Genomic DNA, 19,849 nt, shown 5'->3' with positions numbered 1-19,849 from the left:
GAAATGGGAAAATGTGGGTAACTTATGGGGAAATTTTTTTTGCACAAGAAGAGGAAGTGCTCAGATGCAAGCATTGCTACACACTGCACGCATGTCCCTCATAGAACAGGAATAGGAAGTATGAAGACGACAGGAAAAAAACAAATCCGCATCTCGTAGCAGCAGAACTGTTGCGGGCACCAACCGTAAAGGCCTTTGCTTCTTAGCAGTGCAGGTGCTTCTAAAGTAGCTGCGCGCCGTGAAAAGTGAGCGGAAAGGGAGTTTTTGTGAAGAACCGCCGCCGTTAAAAGATGAGCGAGTCGCTGGAGAGGACTACAGACTGTCCCTTGTCGGTTCTTGAAGATGAAACCAGTCTGGGAGAGGAGAAAGGGAGCATAGCAGGTGCAAGCGAGTTATGCTGGGAAGATGGAGGCTTACCTGTGGAGCTGCAGAGAGGAATGGAGACCCTACGAGTGAACAGAGAACTGACTGATGTGACACTTTGTGTTCAGGGACATGACTTCCCTTGTCACAGAGCCATCCTCGCTGCTGCCAGTCAGTACTTTAGGTAAAAAAGAATCCAGCATTGTATAAATCTATTGTGGTGGGGCTGCTAGGGTTACTGAAACAATGCTTTTCTGCCCAGGGCAATGTTTTGCAGTGGTCTCAAGGAGAGTTACGAGGAGCGCGTGGATATTAAAGGGCTGGACAGCGGGACAATGCGCTCCCTCCTGGAGTATACCTACACCAGCCGAATCCTCCTCACACACTCAAATGTCCAGGGAATACTCGAGGCCGCCAGTCAGTTTCAGGTAAATTAACTTATACAGACAACAGACATGCAGTTTCAGGAAGCTGCTTGTTCAGTTTATTTTTGTGCATACATGTAAACTTCCTTTAACAAGTCACTGAATATTAAATGTAAGCCTCAAAACATTATCCACTTTTTAGACTGAGACTAAGTAAATGGTCATGAGACGTCCGTCTGTGAATGTTCTCAGTCATCCAGGTCATGATATATCCAAAAAGCATTTATTTAAAAAAGCAACTGGATTTGATGTTTCGCCTCTCATCCGAGTAGCTTCTTCTGTTCTGAGGGACCGGTGGGAAGTTAGATCTTTAAATAGGGAATAATGAGAGTACATATGAGTAAATAAGAATCATGACATTTTCAGATGAAGTAAAAATGCTACTATATTACTATACCATAGTAATGTAGCCTTAACCCAACCAAACAAGTCTGTATAATGTAGTTTATATCTCGTCGGTAGGCACAAAATGGCTAATCAAAGCTACCGAAAGCTACTTTACGCTGAAAAGAGAATTAAAAAAAAAAACATGGATTTATTTGCATTCAGGCCAAGATTTTGTTTTTGAGCTATGATGTGGAACTGAATGTAAAAATGTGCAAGTTGCTTTTATTTTCTCACCTCAGACAGCTTTCTGCACATTCAGCCCAACAAACACGTTATTTGGTAAGAAGGGAACTGCTAAGAGGGAAGTGAAAGTTGGCCAGTTGTTTACACTCAGGATCAGTTTTCCATAGGCTTAAATTAACTACACAGCTGTGCCACACCGCGGAGGAGGCAGATGTTTGTGTTGTTGTGTATCTATTTTTTGCAATAAGCACCTCGAGCGTCAGATTGCCGAAGATAAATACATCAAACACGCTGGCTGGGGCCTTGTTCAAACGGGATGTTTAAGATTGAAACTTCTATTAACCAAGAAGTCAAAATTACTGCTGGATTATGGTTTAGGGTGCAGAGTGAGGTTAATCGTGTGGTTTGGATGGCTATGTTTTACATGTTTAAGGCTGTTTCATAACAATAGTCAGACATATGATATGACATATGATAGTATGATTGCATACTGTACTTTGAAGGGTTGCAAGCCATTTCAGCAGAAAATCCACAGTTTCTCTGTACAGATGGTGTTTTCCTGCTGAGAGGTGAAGTGAAAAAAATGTGGTTTTGTTAGCACAGACTTCTGAAGACTCACTTCATGTAAACTTTTATTTAATATGCCAGATTCAGCTGGATTTTTTGAAGATACTTGTAAGATAAAGCAGAGGGTTTTTGTGTCCCTTAATCACAGCGTTTGTGTCACAGCCTCTATGGACAGAATGTTAACAGCAGCTAAATAATTATCTATGCGGCTATTGTTTTAAGATTGACATGAGGAACTATGAACCTATGAAACAATAGGTATTTTGTCTGATTACATTTGACATCCTGTACTGGTGCAGCTAGTCAGTATTAGATTTATAGTGTTATAACACGTTATAATATATTATAATAGTGTTATAATCTATGTGCCTCTTTTGTATATTTCAGTTTCTGCGTGTAGTAGATGCGTGTGCAGGCTTTCTGATCAAGTCTATGCAGTTGGAGAGTTGTATCGGGATCCTAAATCTGGCTGACACCCACGCCCTGGCGGCCCTGAGGACCAAGGCTCAGGACTACATCACCACTCAGTTCTTTCAGGTGGTCCAGCAGCAGGACTTCCTGGATCTGCCGGCGGACTCTCTGGAAACAATCCTGCAGAGGGACAACCTCGATGTGAAGTATGAGGAGTGTGTTTTTGAAGCACTCATGCGCTGGGTGAGAGCGCGGCAGGAGGAGCGCCATCCTCTACTCGCCAGGCTGCTTTCACACGTGCGGCTGCCGTTGTTGGAGCCGGCGTACTTTGTGGAAAAAGTGGAGTCTGACGAGCTCATACGTCGGTGCAGTGACGCTTTTCCTTTATTGCAAGAGACACGGATCTATCACCTCTCAGGCAGGGAGGTCAGTGTGAAGGGAGGGTTCACTGGAGGCCTAAAACTGTTCTTTAATGGTAAAGCTAAACAATTGTACTGCCATGCATTAAATAGTTTCATGTTCTATCTAAACCCTTCACCTAGGTGGTCTCAGAACGAACCAAACCACGCGTGCAGCACTTTCTCTCCGAGGTCTTCTTGATCATCGGAGGCTGTACTAAAGATGAACGCTTCATTTCCACCGTCACCTGTCTGGACCCTCTCAGACGCAGTCGGCTGGAGGTCGCCAGGCTGCCAATGACGGAGATGGAGGACGAGTCTCAAAACAGAAAATGGGTGGAGTTTGCTTGCGTCACCTTCCACAATGAAGTCTACATATCTGGTGAGAAAACTAATTTCATGTTTTCACAGAACGACTGAGTTACTCTACACAAACATTTACATATCAAAAGAAAGTTCTCTTGATTACACCTAATTCCAAGCTATGGTCTCCATATGCTCTCTCCCTATAGCACTCACGGGTCTTTGTCGTGTAGTGACTTTACTGTGCACAACTGAACAAAACAACAGGAAGACGTGACATCATATGCTCTAACAGTTGCTGTGGTTTTAGGTGTTTCCCATCTCAGGAACTGACAGCGCTGCGCTGCGCTGCTCACTTTAACTTCTTGGAAACATGCACACAAAAAGTTGAGACTAGGTGGTGGGATTATATAATCAGAATGAGAACTCTGTGGTCCACTGTAGACTACAGTTATTACTAAACACTCACTGACGCATCTGCACTTTTTTTGAACATTTTCCACTAACTTCTGTAGGAGGTAAAGAGACGCCACATGATGTCTGGAAGTATAATGGCGCCCTGGACAAGTGGATCCAAATTGAGTCCTTGTCAACTGGGCGCTGGAGGCACAAGATGGCGGTTCATGGAGGGAAGGTGTATGCACTGGGTGGATTTGATGGAGTTCAAAGACTCGCTAGTGTGGAGGCCTATGATCCATTTCACAATCGCTGGGCACAGGTAAACACGGTTGTATACAGTATAGGGCTAACCAGGAGAGACTCAACCCCGTCTCAGCTCTGTGGAGCATTAATTGTTTTCGTTTTATCAGTGTTTTGCTTGAAGTAGCCTTATTTAGATGCCTTTGGTTTCCTGCAGGTGACACCGCTCGCGGTGGGAGTGAGCTCCTTCTCGGCTGCAAGCTTTGACAGATGCATTTACGTGATTGGTGGCGGGCCAAACGGAAAGCTGGCTACAGATAAGGTTCAGTGCTGGGAACCGGGGACAGACAGTTGGGAACTGCGGGCGCCTATACCCATTGAAACCAAATGCACAAACGCTGTAACATTCAAGGACTGTATCTATGTAGTTGGTAAGTGGTGTATTTAAATTCTTGTTTTATGGTACTTGTGCATGACCGGAATTTATTTTATAATAATAATAGTTTAACACTATAGGATATTTTTTCTTCATTGTGGTTCCTTTAGATTTTTGTATGTTGTTTAGTCTTATTGATAACATTGGGACTTTTACTTTAAATTACAAAATGGCTTGACCACAAAGTAGTGTTGACATCAACTTTGCTATTGCTCGGATTAAAATGGACACTTTTGGGTTATGCACAACTGAAGACATTTCTGTTAGTATTATTTTTGGTTGTAAATGGGTGCATTTATTTCTGGTACACTGGGCAAAATATCATGTGGTTACTGTCAAATTCTGCTTCCAGGTGGTGCCATGCATGCCATGTACTGCTACGCCCCTAAGTCTGATTCCTGGTGCCTCATCACCCGCCTTGGAGAAAGGGCGAGTTGCGCTATCGCTGCCTGCAACAACAAGCTTTTCATTACTGGGGGGAGAGATAACAAAAACCAAGTCATCTCCACAGTAATGTGCTGGGACGTTACCCGAGGAGTGTTAACAGAGGAGTGTGTTTTACCAATGGGAGTGTCCCACCACGGCAGTGTGACACTGATGAAGTCCTACACACACATACACAGAATAACACCTGCGACAGAGTGCCAATGACACAGGCCTCTGTTGAAAGGACCGGTAGTTAAATGACACATGAAGAGAAGACTTTCAAAAGAAGAAAATCCTGATCATCCTGGTCATGATGTTCATTTGTCAGAGACTTTGTAAAGAGTCAGTCACTATGTCAATGCACAAAACTTTATTTTTAAATGTGTTTTTTTTTTGCCTTTTTTGAGATTGAGAAATTTCCTTTCTTTATCATCTTTACGTTCACTCAGCGTTCTTCATTACAAAATACACAGCAGAGCAGCAATGTCAAAAAAGTAATGAGTAAGACTGAAACTAAATAAAATCACTACTACATCAGTTACATCATTATTAGTCTATGTGTTGGCCTTTCTTCTGAGGGATTGCCGAACCAGTATAATATCAAAATACAGCAACAGTTTGATGTTACGGTTGTAAAGCAGCAATTACAGATGAATGTGTTCAAGTAACACGTGAGTTCTTGGCTTTTAGAGTTTAGATTGACCGAAAATGAAACTGGGCCATACTATGCCTATAAAACAATTGTAGACTATATTAAAGGAACACTGACAGATTGACCGATAGTGAAACTGCAGCCATCAAATGTGAATGAAGTTTTTTATTTTGATTCAAATAAAACATATTCTGGGCCTGGTACAATGAGAGTTGTGAGAACTGCTGAATTTATTTCAAACTCTGTACTGTTTTGACCGAAACATAGACCACCAGCTCAGGATAGCATCAAATTTAGCATAGCGATCTCATGTACATCAGAATGTTTTCTTGGAGATTTTCAAAGTAAACGCGCAGACACGGAGAGTCCAATGAAAGTAATTTCTTCAAAGGCGTGACATTAACCAAAGTTCACGTGGAAGGATATGTTGAGTTGGAACTGAACGGCTGTTGCTGGTTACATCAATAATGGCATGGCAAAGACAGCAACGTTTTGTTTGTTTCTCTGTTGTTTTGGTGTCGTTGTTTGAAGCGGCGAAAAAAAGCAAAATTTACCTTCGGAGAAGCAAATGACTTGCTTCTCTTAAGAACAGGAGTTCATTAAAAAGTAAAAAGTAAAGTAAGTAAAAAAAAAAAAAAAAAAAACGGTTTATTGTGAAGGTCCTAAATACCGGAAATACCTGAAGCTCACCTGCTCTCATTTGTCCGAGCCTCTGAAAGCGCAGGTAACCTGTTCTCGAGAGTTTAACAAGTATATACTCGTTGAGTATAAACGACGATCCATGTTGGTTGACTTTGGGACAGCAACCTTTTAACTGCAGCTACTTCTGCCGAAAAAAATGAAATGAAAGTTAACCTAAGGCACGTCAGTCACGACGGGTAGTAGTTTTGCAGAGATGATTTGTCGAATTATTCTGGCATACTGGATCCTAACCCCCTGCCTAGGTGAGTTTGACATTTATATTTTAGCTTAATATGTTTTTACGGACATTGAAACTATTGAAGTAGAGACTCTATCCCGGTTGACTTTGGCACAAAAAGTTAATCATTGATCTAATCTAATCGCAGTTGGCCATGCAAAACTATGTCTCCTTGGTATTTACGTTACACTAGAACCTCGGGTAACCAGTTTACTGTCTGATCTTTGACAGTGAATAGGCTTATTCTACAGTGGCCTTTTTTTGATAGTTGTATCATATACAACAATAGATACTGACGGTATAACAGGGAGTACACGTGGTTTGAATTCACAATTACACTTGATGTTAGAATGTTCCTACAATTATTCCGCGAAACAGGCTTTGTTGGTGTTTCTGATAAACCAGACCAGTTCAGCGTACACTCCTCCTGTGTTGATCGGTATTCCTTCTCACGGATACTTGACAGGGAGATTCAACTGTCATCCTGGTTTTTATCACTGGGTGGGGTTATATCACTAAAATGGCTCACAAGTTAGTTATTGGTGTCATATATCTGTTAGAGATCGCCTCCTTGATTTGTACTGATTTACGCAGAGTCTTAATCTTTATATAGGAGGCCTAATTTAGTTTATTTCCAATCATGGTTCATGTATCATAGTCTGTTTCACCTGCTTCTATTCTTACGTCATTCTGCATGCAGTCAATCTCTTGCCTGTATGTCTTTGTGTACCATGTCAGCCTAACAATGTCCCTATTTGGCAACTCATAGACAACTAATCTACATTTATTGTCATCAATATAATATTATATTATTAATATATTACTAATGAGATAGTATTAATAATATTATTAATGATATGAATTCATCTGAAAATAATAATAGAAAAAAATGCATTTTAAAGCCCATTTTAAAAAAGCTCAAATTCTCTCAGTGGAATATTTGGAATATTAAAATCAAATGGTTTACCCAAAAGGTGCAATTATTTTTTTTTTTTAATGTCATTTCCTTTCAACTGTCATGGAGAGTAATGGGGATGCAAGATGCAGCTTAGGGAGGTTCCTACGAACAATAAATGATTCACGTTTGTGGTGTTCATCTGGTATCTCTGTTTAAATTAAAGTCATTGTTGTTTAGGTATGATGACCACCTGTTTATATTTGCTATCTGGGTCTGAACAGTGTAAACTATATCTATATTAAAAAACTAGCATGTAGACCCTTGGTCAAGGTTTGTCATTTGTCAGACAACTGTTAATTGATTGAACAATAATTTAAATATTTGTCAGCCTGCACCAACATATTACGATCTCCTTGCAACGGATTCCAGCACAACCCCACTTCTAACTAAAAACTATGATAATGTGTTGTATATTAGTCTTGATATTGGGTGGTCATCTATAATATTACTACAAACATGTGGTCTCATTTCTTCACCTCTCATTCTTTCTGTCTAGTCATTGGACGGTCTACCACTTATGGACTGGTGGGAGGGACAGTGACCCTGAAGGCAGACAAGGATACCCCTGATAGAATTCTGTGGAAGCATAAAGGGAATGAAGTGGTGGAGTTTAATGGCAATGAGCAACAGGAGTCCAAATCATTTTTAAACAGAATCACTCTCGATTGGGGGTCTGCAGATCTCACAATCACTAACCTCAGATATGAAGACAGCGGAGAATATGTGTTGGAAACATACAAGAACAGTAAATTGACAAGATTACATCATTATCTGGAAGTCATTGGTAAGTTTTATTTATATATATATTTTCTTTTTTAAAATCTACTAACATTGGTACTTTAATTTAAGGGCCTGGGTGTTAACTGTCAACACCCATGCCCTTAACGTAATATATGAAAAAAAATTAGACCAAAGAATCAGTCATCCTCAGTAGGATGCAGCCTAACACACACACACACACACACACACACACACATAAAAATGGTTTAGGGGCAAACCATGAAAGACAGCACAAGGTGTTGACCTGGCCTCAAAATTCACTACATCCCAAACTGATCAAGCATCTGTGGGATGAACTGGAACAAGCCTGATGCCCCTTCCCTCAATCCATTGGACCTAAAGTCCCCCACTAACTAATGTCCTTTCTCTGATGAGTCATGTATCAGCACTGCACTGTTTACCATTCCAGTCTCACTCATTCTTATGAAGTAGTGTGCTCTCATTGGATTTATCTGGCAGATTAATAAATATGTTACGTCATCACCCTTAAGTTGGGAACTTCTGGACTAAACAGTGCACAGATGCACAGTTAAATACTACACTGCCTGGCCAAAAAGAAAGTCATTGCCTTGATTTAACTAAACAAATAGATATGAGTCTCCTGTTGGATAATTACTGTATGGGTGATTATCATTCAGCTGCAACAAGGTATTTAACCCCAACTGATGTAACGAGTAGCATCTCATTTCAACCATGTGGAAAGACACATCCTGTATACATAAAATAATTACAATGTAAAACAATGGTACAAGAAAGCCCTCTGAGTTTTTTGATAAGAAATTTAGGTCAGACAGACATGAAATTAAATGAAGGAGTATATATATATTGTGTGTGTTACAAGTCAGTACAAGTGCAGTTTGCTGTCATGTATATTTTTTTGTTTTGTACAGACAAAGTGGCCAAGCCAACAATATCCTGTGATGTAAACACAGACAACAGCACTGACACATCTGAAATCCAGGCCACACTGACGTGCTCCTCAGAACCTGGACGGTTTCAGTCGTTGATAAAGTTTCAGTGGAGCTCACATGAAGAGCCTGGACCACATTTAACAATACCTCTAGGGGATGAACTTGATGATAAAGTTTACACTTGTACAGCAATCAACCCTGTGTCTGAAGCATCAGCTACATTCACTGCAAAGGATTGCAACCTTGGTAAGATTTCAGAGATATCAGTTATACTTTTTATTTATAATATAAATGATAAGTGTATATTTGAAGCTAATATGGTGTCAGAAATTCATTTACATAGAACGTAGCTACCACTATTACTACTACTTGTGAAGACAGTGTTGACAAATTCATATTAAAAAATCTTGACTGCAGTGTCCTGCATTCTAATGTAATGTGTGCATGTTGTACATTGTGTGGCATCTACAGAAGTTGCTGAAGTTTTATTTTTGTCTTTCTGTGCAGGAAGAAGCTCAGGTGGTTCGAATGACAGTATAGGTATAGGCATTGCCATCGCCGTTGCTGTTGCCATTGCCGTTGCCATTGTAGTGGTTTGGTTCTGCAAACGAAAGCATAAAGGTATGGTTAAAAGAAATGACTAGAACAAACTGATAGGCTATATATTCTCCATGTAATCTTGAAGCTACAGGTAACTGTAAAGTTCATTGTTATTTGAGGATCAGAGATTATGTCAAAACTGCTAACATTATAGTAAAATGCACAATAAAAACAGACTGCTGGTATTATTGACTTCAGCCTTCACTATGTACAAAATGGCATTAAATCACATTGCTTATTTCTGCTTTCTTCTTCTGTTGTCTCACTCTTGATTCCAGCATGCTTTGCCAAAAGAAATGATGAGGAACGAGCATCCTATGAATCAGAAGGTATGATGCATTGTTATTCAGTGATCAGTAAATAAATACTAAAACAGCAATCAGGAGACCAGACTGTTGGAGGATACAATGTCACATTTATTTATTTCTCTGTCATCTATGTTCTCTTTCTTTTATACTTTTAAATTAAGTTTGTATTTTAATCTGTTTCAGGGTCAGAAAACCAGAGAGGCCAAACTCCTAGCAGAGCGCCCACATTGGTGTCTACTCAGCCACTTCGGCCTTACGCCAAAAATAATCCAAGTAAGTGTCAAGACTCTTCCAACTATCGTAAAGAACAAGCTGTTAATCTGTTAATGCTGTGTGTGTGTTTATATGTATATAAACTGTGGTTTTAGACAGAAACTGCACCCAATTGAAAGAGTGTTTGATGAACTGATTAATGCAAAGTAAATAGGGATATAAAAAGGTACAAACAATTACAATTTTGCACATTATCACATTTTCAGGTTCCACAAATGATGAAGAAAGTCAGTCACTCCTCCCTGGCAATACAGGACAAGGTATGCTCTTTGATTGTAATGTAATTCATAGTCACTGGATGCTGCTGTACAATTCATAGTCACTGGATGCTGCTGCACAAATATATATATATATATATATATATATATATATATATATATATATATATATATATATATATATATATATATATATAATTAAAGTACTTATAATATTAAAGGACAGATATCAACAAGTAATTTGTCTATGGCTCACAGCATCTAAAAAACATATAGTAATAAGTATAATAATAAACCTCACATTCTTTTGATTGCAACCTCTGTGAAAATGATTGTTGCCTTAATTAAGAATTGATTATTCTTTATCCAGTAATTATTTACCAACATTAAATTAAATTAAATGTGCTCCTCTCAGCAGTGACAAGTAAAGAAGTCATCTGAAAGCTGCTGAATAGGATTCAGAGTTGAAGTCTAGAAACATTACTCAACTCTTGAGCTTAATACTGTGAAGATTTAGATTTTATATTTATGTTTATGATTACATTCTATTTATGTTTGCTATATTTTTAAGGAGTATTTCAGGATATTTTCTGTATTTCAGCACTCATGAGAAAGCCATTGATTTAGAGTAATGTCTTTTTATACTAAATAGTTTGTGCTGCTTTTATTTTCTGTATCAGAGTTTGTTACTCAACACAAGGAAGCTGCCAACTCGGATGAGGTCAACTCGGGTGTGGTCAACGTTCGTGAACATGCTAAGCATTTAGAAAAAAATTTTCATGAAGAGAAATCAAAAGGTAATTTTTGTTTCCCACAAAAGGCAATTGATCACACCAGTGAATGATTAATTTAATTAATTTAGTATTGTATATGATGTATATTTCAGTATTAATATTAAAAAACAAAAAACAAAAACTCTGAATGTAGATTACATATGGTCTCTTACATCATTGTTTTCCCCTCTGTTTCAGATTTTACCCCTGGGCATAAAAAGACTCATCGAGATCCTGCTAGAAATAACAAAGATGTCACCCAGTTCAGAGAAACTACAGAGAAAACCATCTCAGAGTGTGACCCTGCAGATCCTGAGAACACGAATGATGTATTGAACGACGATAGTGAGTACACACAATCTATTCTGCAATCATCCACTGCTTCTGAACAGCCAGGTTTGGAAACTATGTGAACCAGATCCACACTAGTCAATGTGAAATGCTGTGGTATGACCTTAAAAAGCAGGTTCATGCTCAAGAACCCTGAAAGATGCAAAGATGAGTGGACCAAAATTCCTCCAGTGCTGTAAAAGATTCATTGCAAGTTAATGCAAACACTTCATTGTAGTTGTTGCTGCTGAGGGTGTCCCAACAAGTTTTTAGGTTTAGGGGGCAATCACTTTTTCCACACAGGGACATGTAGGTTTGGATTTTGTTCTCCCTTAATCAGTGTTTCCCAATCCTGGTCCTCGGGGAAACCTGCCCTGCATGTCTGATTCAAAATGAGTGGCTCGTTATCAGGCCGCTGCAGAGCTTGATGACGCACATGTGAAGCATTTAAAACATAATTATTTACTTCCATGCAGTCAGTTGCTTTCTTACATAATGGCTTCTTGACTTATGACATTTTTAAACTTCCATGGAGTAAGATTTTATATTGTAACGTCTTTTCCAATTTCATGAATTTTTACCCCCCCACTCCTGTTTCAGAGTCAGACAAAAAGGAAGATGAGGATGAAGATTCGATGACGTCTTCTGCAAATGCTCCTCCTCCTGTTTCCTCTGAAAACTCTCCATCTAAGGACACTGAACACAAGGAAGACACCAACTCAGATCAGGACGCTGAAGAAACTGAAGAGAAAAACAATGAAAACCCCCAAAGTCCAGATCAAGACATGAAACAACAACAATCTGAGCCAGAAACTGGAGGAAAGGAACCAGCAGGTAATTTTCTATTAGTTTATTGTAGCAGACACTTGATTTCACCATGAAAATAACTATAATTGTTACCTACTGAGGGTGTCAACTCTCAGGAGATGAAGAGAGGAAAACAAAAGAAAATAGTTGCCACGATAGGAAAACGACAGAGACCTGATACTATGTGTAAAAGTCTTTATTTTGGAATATTTTGAAAACCTTTACTGAAAACGTTGGCCTTAAACCAGGCCAGGACCAACAACCGCCAACAAACTCAAAGCACCACCATTCTGGGGGAGAAATAAACCATGTGGATCTCCAATGGAATAATTTAACTAAAAACGCCACCACACCTGGGGGGAGAAAACAAAACAAAACAAAAAAAAACAGATCAATCACCCACCTTCTCTTCTTGAAAAGAGTATTCAGTACATCACCATCAAGACAAAAAGCAACAAATTGTTAAGCAACAAATTGTTGAGCAACGCCAGCCTCACACTTCCACCACTGAGGTCCACCATTTCTCTCTGGGTCACTCTTCTCCTCCAGTCTTTAACCATGACAGCTGATTACCTGAGTAGAAACAGCTGCAGGTCAGAGGAGGGGTGATCACCTGGAGGAAGGAGAGTGGAGAGAGAGACACACAAACACACCACAACTACAAACGGCAATCGGGCCGTGACAATAAACAATGACCCTTGAATACTTTGGATTAAGAACTTTTGAGAAATGGATTGTTAATTTAATTGACTTAATTATATCTATAATATGTAGAGAAACAAGAGGAAAACAGTCACATGTGAGAAGCTATGTGACGAAAGCATCGTGCACGTCCTGTGGGTGATTATAACCAATTAACCCCAGTAACATAGTGCCATGTAGTGGGAATGGAAGTGTGCACCATTCTCTATTACTGTACAGACATAGATTCACTATTGATTGTTAAGTTATAACATTTCAGAATTTTGTGGTTCCAGAGGAGATGATGAAATGAATCATCCTCCACCAGTTCATACCCTGTATCCATAATAATTACATTTATTAGCTTTGCCAAGTCAAACTTTATTTCTACAAGTGGCATTAAGCCAGAACAGGGTGTAAATTTGAACAACATTATAATTATTTATTTACTTCCATGCAGTCAGTTCATTTCCTAGATAATGACTTCTTGTCATTATTAAACTTCCATGGAGTAAGATTTATATATTAAACGTCTTTTGCAAGTTCTTAGCAGATGACTGACTCTTTACTCTATTTTTACTCTTTTCTGTTTCAGAGTCAGACAAAAAGGCAGATGAGGATGAAGAATCAATGACGTCTCCTGCAATTGCTCCTCCTTCTGTTATCTCTGAAAACTCTCCATCTAAGGACACTGAACACAAGGAAGACACAAACTCAGATCAGGACGCTGGAGAAACTGAAGAGAAAAACAATGAAACCCCCCAAAGTCTAGATAACGATATGAAACAACAACAATCTGAGCCAAAAACTGGAGGAGAGAAATCAGCAGGTAATTTTGGAAGTAGTAGTAGTAGACAGTTGATGTCACCATTGCAATAATTTACGATAATAAACAATGACCCTTGAATACTTTGGATTAAGAACTTTTGAGAAATGGATTGTTAACTAAACTGACTTAATTATATCTATAATATGTAGAGAAACGAGAGGAAAACAGTCACATGTGAGAAGCTGTGTGATGAAAGCATCATGCACGTCCTGTGGGTGATTATACCCAATTAACCTAAGTTACATAGTGCCATGTAGTGGGAATGGAAGTGTGCACCATTCTCTAGTACTGTACAGACATAGATTCACTATTGATTGTTAATTTATAACATTTTAGAATTTTGTGGTTCCAGAAGAGATGATGAAATGAATTATCCTCCACCAGTTCACACCTTGTATCCATAATAATTACATTTATTAGCTTTGCCAAGTCAAACTTTATTTCTACAAGTGGCATTAAGCCAGAACAGGGTGTAAATTTGATCAACATTATAATTATTTATTTACTTACATGCAGTCAGTTGATTTCTTACATAATGACTTCTTGTCATTATTAAACTTCCATGGAGTAACATTTATATTATTTAAACTTCTTTTGCAAGTTCTTAGCAGATGAGTGACTTTTTACTCTATTTTTCACTCTTTTCTATCTGTTTCAGAGTCAGAGAAAAAGGCAGATGAGCATGAAGAATCGATGACGTCTTCTGCAAATGCTCCTCCTCCTGTTTCCTCTGAAAACTCTCCATCTAAGGACACTGAACACAAGGAAGACACCAACTCAGATCAGGACGTTGTAGAAACTGAAGAGAAAAACAAGGAAACCCCCCAAAGTCCAGATGAAGACATGAAACAACAACAATCTGAGCTAAAAACTGGAGGAAAGGAACCAGCAGGTAATTTTGGAAGTAGTAGTAGTAGACAATTGATGTCACCATTAAAATAATTAACAATAATAAACAATGACCCTTGAATACTTTGGATTAAGAACTTTTGAGAAATGGATTGTTAACTAAACTGACTTAATTATATCTATAATATGTAGAGAAACGAGAGGAAAACAGTCACATGTGAGAAGCTGAACCTAAGTGGTTGTTGTTTTTGCTTTAGATGGGACTTAAAAAATGAATGAGTTAATAAATGAAGTCATTGAGCTTCTGTCACTAATTTCATGAACCAAATGACTTTTGCTGCACTACCTGTTATTAACATCAATGTTCACGACTGTATTACTCTATTGTTTCCACGAGGGAAATTACTTTGTCACCGTAACTTCATTGCACATAAAAGTCAACACTCATAAAAAACACAAAGATGAAATAAGTTAGATTAAATTAAAGAAAAAGAAACAATGTAATCAAAAAAATGTACAGAATTAGCATTATATACAAGTTGGCAAAAACAGTGTCCGAGGTGTTCGGCGCCGTTGGAACCATTGCATAGCAACAGCGGCATGGACCGTGTCAAATGGTGTCATCCTGTACTTGTACTTGTGAGGAGGATGTAAATTCAAACGGAGCATGTCCCAGATAGAGTCTGATCCGGCACAGACTAACTGTGGTCCTATGAACCAGATCTCCAAAGCACTTCTCACGACACACCCTCTGGTCCCATCAAGCGCACACAGTCCATCAATAACCGCTAACGAAGACTCATGATCCCCTTGAGGACGGACGCAACCATCCACCGCCCACGTCAAACGGTGTCCCAAGAACCTCTTTGGAGGTTTAGCGGGAATAAGTCTGGCACCAAATCACTTAGCCTCACTCCGGCAGCTCAAGGTAACAGACAATGCTAGCATTTTGATAGCAGGAAACACCAGTTCACACCTGTATGCATAATTACATTTATTAGCTTTGCCAAGTCGAACTTTATTTCTACAAGTGGCATTAAGCCAGAACAGGGTGTAAATTTGATCAACATTATAATTATTTATTTACTTCCATGCAGTCAGTTCATTTCCTAGATAATGACTTTTGTCATTATTAAACTTCCATGGAGTAAGATTTTATATTAAACTTCTTTTGCAAGTTCTTAGCAGATGACTGACCTTTTTACTCTATTTTTCACTCTTTTTCTGTTTCAGAGTCAGACAAAAAGGCAGATGAGGATAAAGAATCGACGTCTTCTGCAAATGCTCCTCCTCCTGTTTCCTCTGAAAACTCTCCATCTAAGGACGCTGAACACAAGGAAGACACTGAAGAAACTAAAGAGAAATACAATGAAAACCCCCAAAGTCCAGATCAAGACATGAAACAACAACAATCTGAGCCAAAAACTGGAGGAAAGGAACCAGCAGGTAATTTTGGAAGTAGTAGTAGTAGACAATTGATGTCACCATTGCAATAATTAACAATAATAAACAATGACCCTTGAATACTTTGGATTAAGAACTTTTGAGAAATGGATTGTTAACTAAACTGACTCAATTATATCTATAATATGTAGAGAAACGAGAGGAAAACAGTCACATGTGAGAAGCTGAACCTAAGTGGTTGTTTTTGCTTTAGATGGGACTTAAAAAATGAATGAGTTAATAAATGAAGTCATTGAGCTTCTGTCACTAATTTCATGAACCAAATGACTTTTGCTGCACTACCTGTTATTAACATCAATGTTCACGACTGTATTACTCTATATTGTTTCCACGAGGGAAATTACTTTGTCACCGTAACTTCATTGCAAAAAACACAAAGATAAAATAAATTAGATTAAATTAAAGAAAAAGAAACAATGTAATCAAAAAAATGTACAGAATTAGCATCATATACAAGTTGGCAAAAACAGTGTCCGAGGTGTTCGGCCGTTGGACCAGTTGCATAGCAACAGCGGCATGGACCGTGTCAAATGGTGTCTCCTTGTACTTGTGAGGGATGTAAATTCAAACGGAGCATGTCCACCCGTAGAGTCTGGATCCGGGCACAGACATACTGTGGTCCTATGAACCAGATCTCCAAAGCACTTCTCACGACACACTCCCTCTGGGTCCCATCAAGCGCACACAGTCCATCAATACCGCTACCGAAGACCTCATGATCCCCTTGAGGACGGACGGCACCTCCACCGCCCACTCAAACCGGTGTCCCAAGAACCTCTTTTGGAGGTTTAGCGGGAATCTAAGTCTGGCATCCAAAGCACTTAGGCCTCACTCCAGGCAGCTCAAGGGACACAGGACAATGCTAGCAGTTGATAGCAGGAACACACCAGTTCACACCCTGTATGCATAATTACATTTATTAGCTTTGCCAAGTCGAACTTTATTTCTACAAGTGGCATTAAGCCAGAACAGGGTGTAAATTTGATCAACATTATAATTATTTATTTACTTCCATGCAGTCAGTTCATTTCCTAGATAATGACTTCTTGTCATTATTAAACTTCCATGGAGTAAGATTTTATATTAAACGTCTTTTGCAAGTTCTTAGCAGATGACTGACTCTTTACTCTATTTTTCACTCTTTTCTGTTTCAGAGTCAGACAAAAATGAGGATGAAGAATCGGTGACGTCTTCTGCAAATGCTCCTCCTCCTGTTTCCTCTGAAAACTCTCCATCTAAGGACACTGAACACAAGGAAGACACCAACTCAGATCAGGACGCTGGAGAAACTGAAGAGAAAAATAATGAAAACCCCCAAAGTCCAGATGAAGACATGAAACAACAGCAATCTGAGCCAAAAACTGAAGGAGAGAAATCAGCAGGTAATTTTGGAAGTAGTAGTAGGAGACAGTTGATGTCACCATTAAAATAATTAACAATAATAAACAATGACCCTTGAATATTTTGGATTAAGAACTTTTGAGAAATGGATTGTTAACTCAACTGACTCAATTATATCTATAATATGTAGAGAAACGAGAGGAAAACAGTCACATGTGAGAAGCTGAACATAAGTGGTTTAATTTATGCTTTAGATGGGACTTAAAAAATGAATGAGTTAATAAATGAAGTCATTGAGCTTCTGTCACTAATTTCATGAACCAAATGACTTTTGCTGCGCTACCTGTTATTAACATCAATGTTCACGACTGTATTACTCTATATTGTTTCCACGAGGGAAATTACTTTGTCACCGTAACTTCATTGCACATAAAAGTCAACACTCATAAAAAACACAAAGATGAAATAAGTTAGATTAAATTAAATAAAAAGAAACAATGTAATCAAAAAGAATGTACAGAATTAGCATCATATACAAGTTGGCAAAAACAGTGTCCGAGGTGTTCGGCCGTTGGACCAGTTGCATAGCAACAGCGGCATGGACCGTGTCGAATGGTGTCTCCTTGTACTTGTACTTGTGAGGGAGGGATGTAAATTCAAACGGAGCATGTCCGCCCGTAGAGTCTGGATCCGGGCACAGACATACTGTGGTCCTATGAACCAGATCTCCAAAGCACTTCTCACGACACACTCCCTCTGGGTCCCATCAAGCGCACACAGTCCATCAATACCGCTACCGAAGACCTCATGATCCCCTTGAGGACGGACGGCACCTCCACCGCCCACTCAAACCGGTGTCCCAAGAACCTCTTTTGGAGGTTTAGCGGGAATCTAAGTCTGGCATCCAAAGCACTTAGGCCTCACTCCAGGCAGCTCAAGGGACACAGACAATGCTAGCAGTTGATAGCAGGAACACACCAGTTCACACCCTGTATGCATAATTACATTTATTAGCTTTGCCAAGTCGAACTTTATTTCTACAAGTGGCATTAAGCCAGAACAGGGTGTAAATTTGATCAACATTATAATTATTTATTTACTTCCATGCAGTCAGTTCATTTCCTAGATAATGACTTTTTGTCATTATTAAACTTCCATGGAGTAAGATTTTATATTAAACTTCTTTTGCAAGTTCTTAGCAGATGACTGACTTTTTACTCTATTTTTCACTCTTTTCTGTTTCAGAGTCAGACAAAAATGAGGATGAAGAATCGGTGACGTCTTCTGCAAATGCTCCTCCTCCTGTTTCCTCTGAAAACTCTCCATCTAAGGACACTGAACACAAGGAAGACACCAACTCAGAACAGGATGCTGGAGAAACTGAAGAGAAAAACAATGAAAACCCCCAAAGTCCAGATCAAGACATGAAACAACAACAATCTGAGCCAAGAACTGAAGGAGAGAAATCAGCAGGTAATTTTGGAAGTAGTAGTAGGAGACAGTTGATGTCACCATTACAATAATTAACAATAATAAACAATGACCCTTGAATACTTTGGAGGAGAACTTTTGAGAAATGTATCGTTAACTCAACTGACTTAATTATATCTATAATATGTAGAGAAACGAGAGGAAAACAGTCACATGTGAGAAGCTGAACCTAAGTGGTTGTTGTTTTTGCTTTAGATGAGACTTAAAAAATGAATGAGTTAATAAATGAAGTCATTGAGCTTCTGTCACTAATTTCATGAACCAAATGACTTCTGCTGCACTACCTGTTATTAACATCAATGTTCATGACTGTATTGTTTAATTCCAAAGTCTCAATGTAGACACTGTATGATCTGAATCATTATTTTATTTCTTTTTCCTCTGTTTCAGATCAACCCCCTGTGCCTAAGAAATCGTTTAGAAAGTTTAGAAACGACAAAGAAAATGTCGCCCAGCCCAAAGAACCTACAGAGAAAACAGCCTCAGAGTATGACCCTGCAGATCCTGAGAAGATGAATGATGTGTTGCCTGGTGCGTTGAACGATGATAGTGAGTACACACAATCTATTCTGCTATCATCCACTGCTAGTCAGTGTTGTTGAGTTCCATCATGACCAATGTTGGAAGATGTAAATGCAGCTAAACTGTTGAAATGAGCTGATTTAACCCAGCAAGAAGATCAGCTCAGCATCTTTCTTTGAGCCTTTTGTTTCTTTAACGTCTCACCATCAACTAAGCCAGTCAGATATTTAATCTTATCCAGCCTCTTACTTACTTTCCTCAGCTTTGCTTCCTCCATAAACATATTCCTTGGCCTCTTCAACTCTGCCATGATGTGTGTGGTGACATTACTGAGCTTTTTATCGTTTCGAGCTGAAGACCTTAGTTGATGGTGTGTGATGAAAGCATCGTGCACGTCCTGTGGGTGATTATACCCAATTAACCCCAGTTACATAGTGCCATGTAGTGGGAATAAAAGTGTGCACCATTCTCTATTACTGTACAGACACAGATTCACTATTGATTGTTAATTTATAACATTTTAGAATTTTGTGGTTCCAGAGAAGATGATGAAATGAATCATCCTCCACCAGTTCACACCCTGTATCCATAATAATTACATTTAT

General features: G+C 38.9%; 2 protein-coding genes across 3 annotated transcripts in view; both read left to right on the top strand.

Moving 5' to 3' along the window:
* The first annotated feature begins 37 nt into the window (after positions 1-37).
* klhl6 (kelch-like family member 6) lies at positions 38-5,087 on the top strand. The gene is made up of 7 exons (XM_047600510.1): positions 38-547; positions 626-791; positions 2,313-2,762; positions 2,879-3,116; positions 3,553-3,755; positions 3,894-4,107; positions 4,465-5,087. The coding sequence occupies exons 1-7, from the start codon at positions 291-293 to the stop codon at positions 4,761-4,763; spliced, it is 1,827 nt and encodes a 608-aa protein (XP_047456466.1). The 5' UTR covers positions 38-290; the 3' UTR covers positions 4,764-5,087.
* A 418-nt stretch (positions 5,088-5,505) lies between these two features.
* LOC125017405 (uncharacterized protein DDB_G0290685-like) overlaps positions 5,506-19,849 on the top strand; it is a 65,820-nt gene continuing 51,476 nt past the window's right edge. The window contains exons 1-3 of one of the 2 annotated variants that reach the window (XM_047600506.1): positions 5,541-6,134; positions 7,564-7,851; positions 8,738-9,004. In XM_047600506.1, coding sequence (XP_047456462.1) covers positions 6,086-6,134; positions 7,564-7,851; positions 8,738-9,004 — 604 coding nt within the window. In that variant the 5' untranslated portion in view covers positions 5,541-6,085. Of the gene's footprint in view, positions 6,135-7,563; positions 7,852-8,737; positions 9,005-19,849 lie in introns of both variants that reach the window. The other variant, XM_047600490.1, reaches the window with a different exon arrangement.

The sequence above is a fragment of the Mugil cephalus genome, chromosome 12, assembly GCF_022458985.1.
Source record: "Mugil cephalus isolate CIBA_MC_2020 chromosome 12, CIBA_Mcephalus_1.1, whole genome shotgun sequence".
In the NCBI taxonomy this organism is placed as follows: domain Eukaryota; kingdom Metazoa; phylum Chordata; class Actinopteri; order Mugiliformes; family Mugilidae; genus Mugil; species Mugil cephalus.
The sequence above is the reverse complement of the archived record's forward strand: the minus strand, read 5'-3'. Positions and strand labels throughout refer to the sequence as shown.

What these genes read in the sequence shown, in the direction of transcription:
- klhl6 (XM_047600510.1), top strand. Translation starts at nt 291, where the DNA reads ATGAGCGAGTCGCTGGAGAGGACTACAGACTGTCCCTTGTCGGTTCTT. An exon ending in GCTGCCAGTCAGTACTTTAG is followed by an intron (nt 548 to 625) that starts GTAAAAAAGAAT and finishes TTTTCTGCCCAG; the next exon opens with GGCAATGTTTTGCAGTGGTC. An exon ending in GGACTGTATCTATGTAGTTG is followed by an intron (nt 4,108 to 4,464) that starts GTAAGTGGTGTA and finishes TTCTGCTTCCAG; the next exon opens with GTGGTGCCATGCATGCCATG.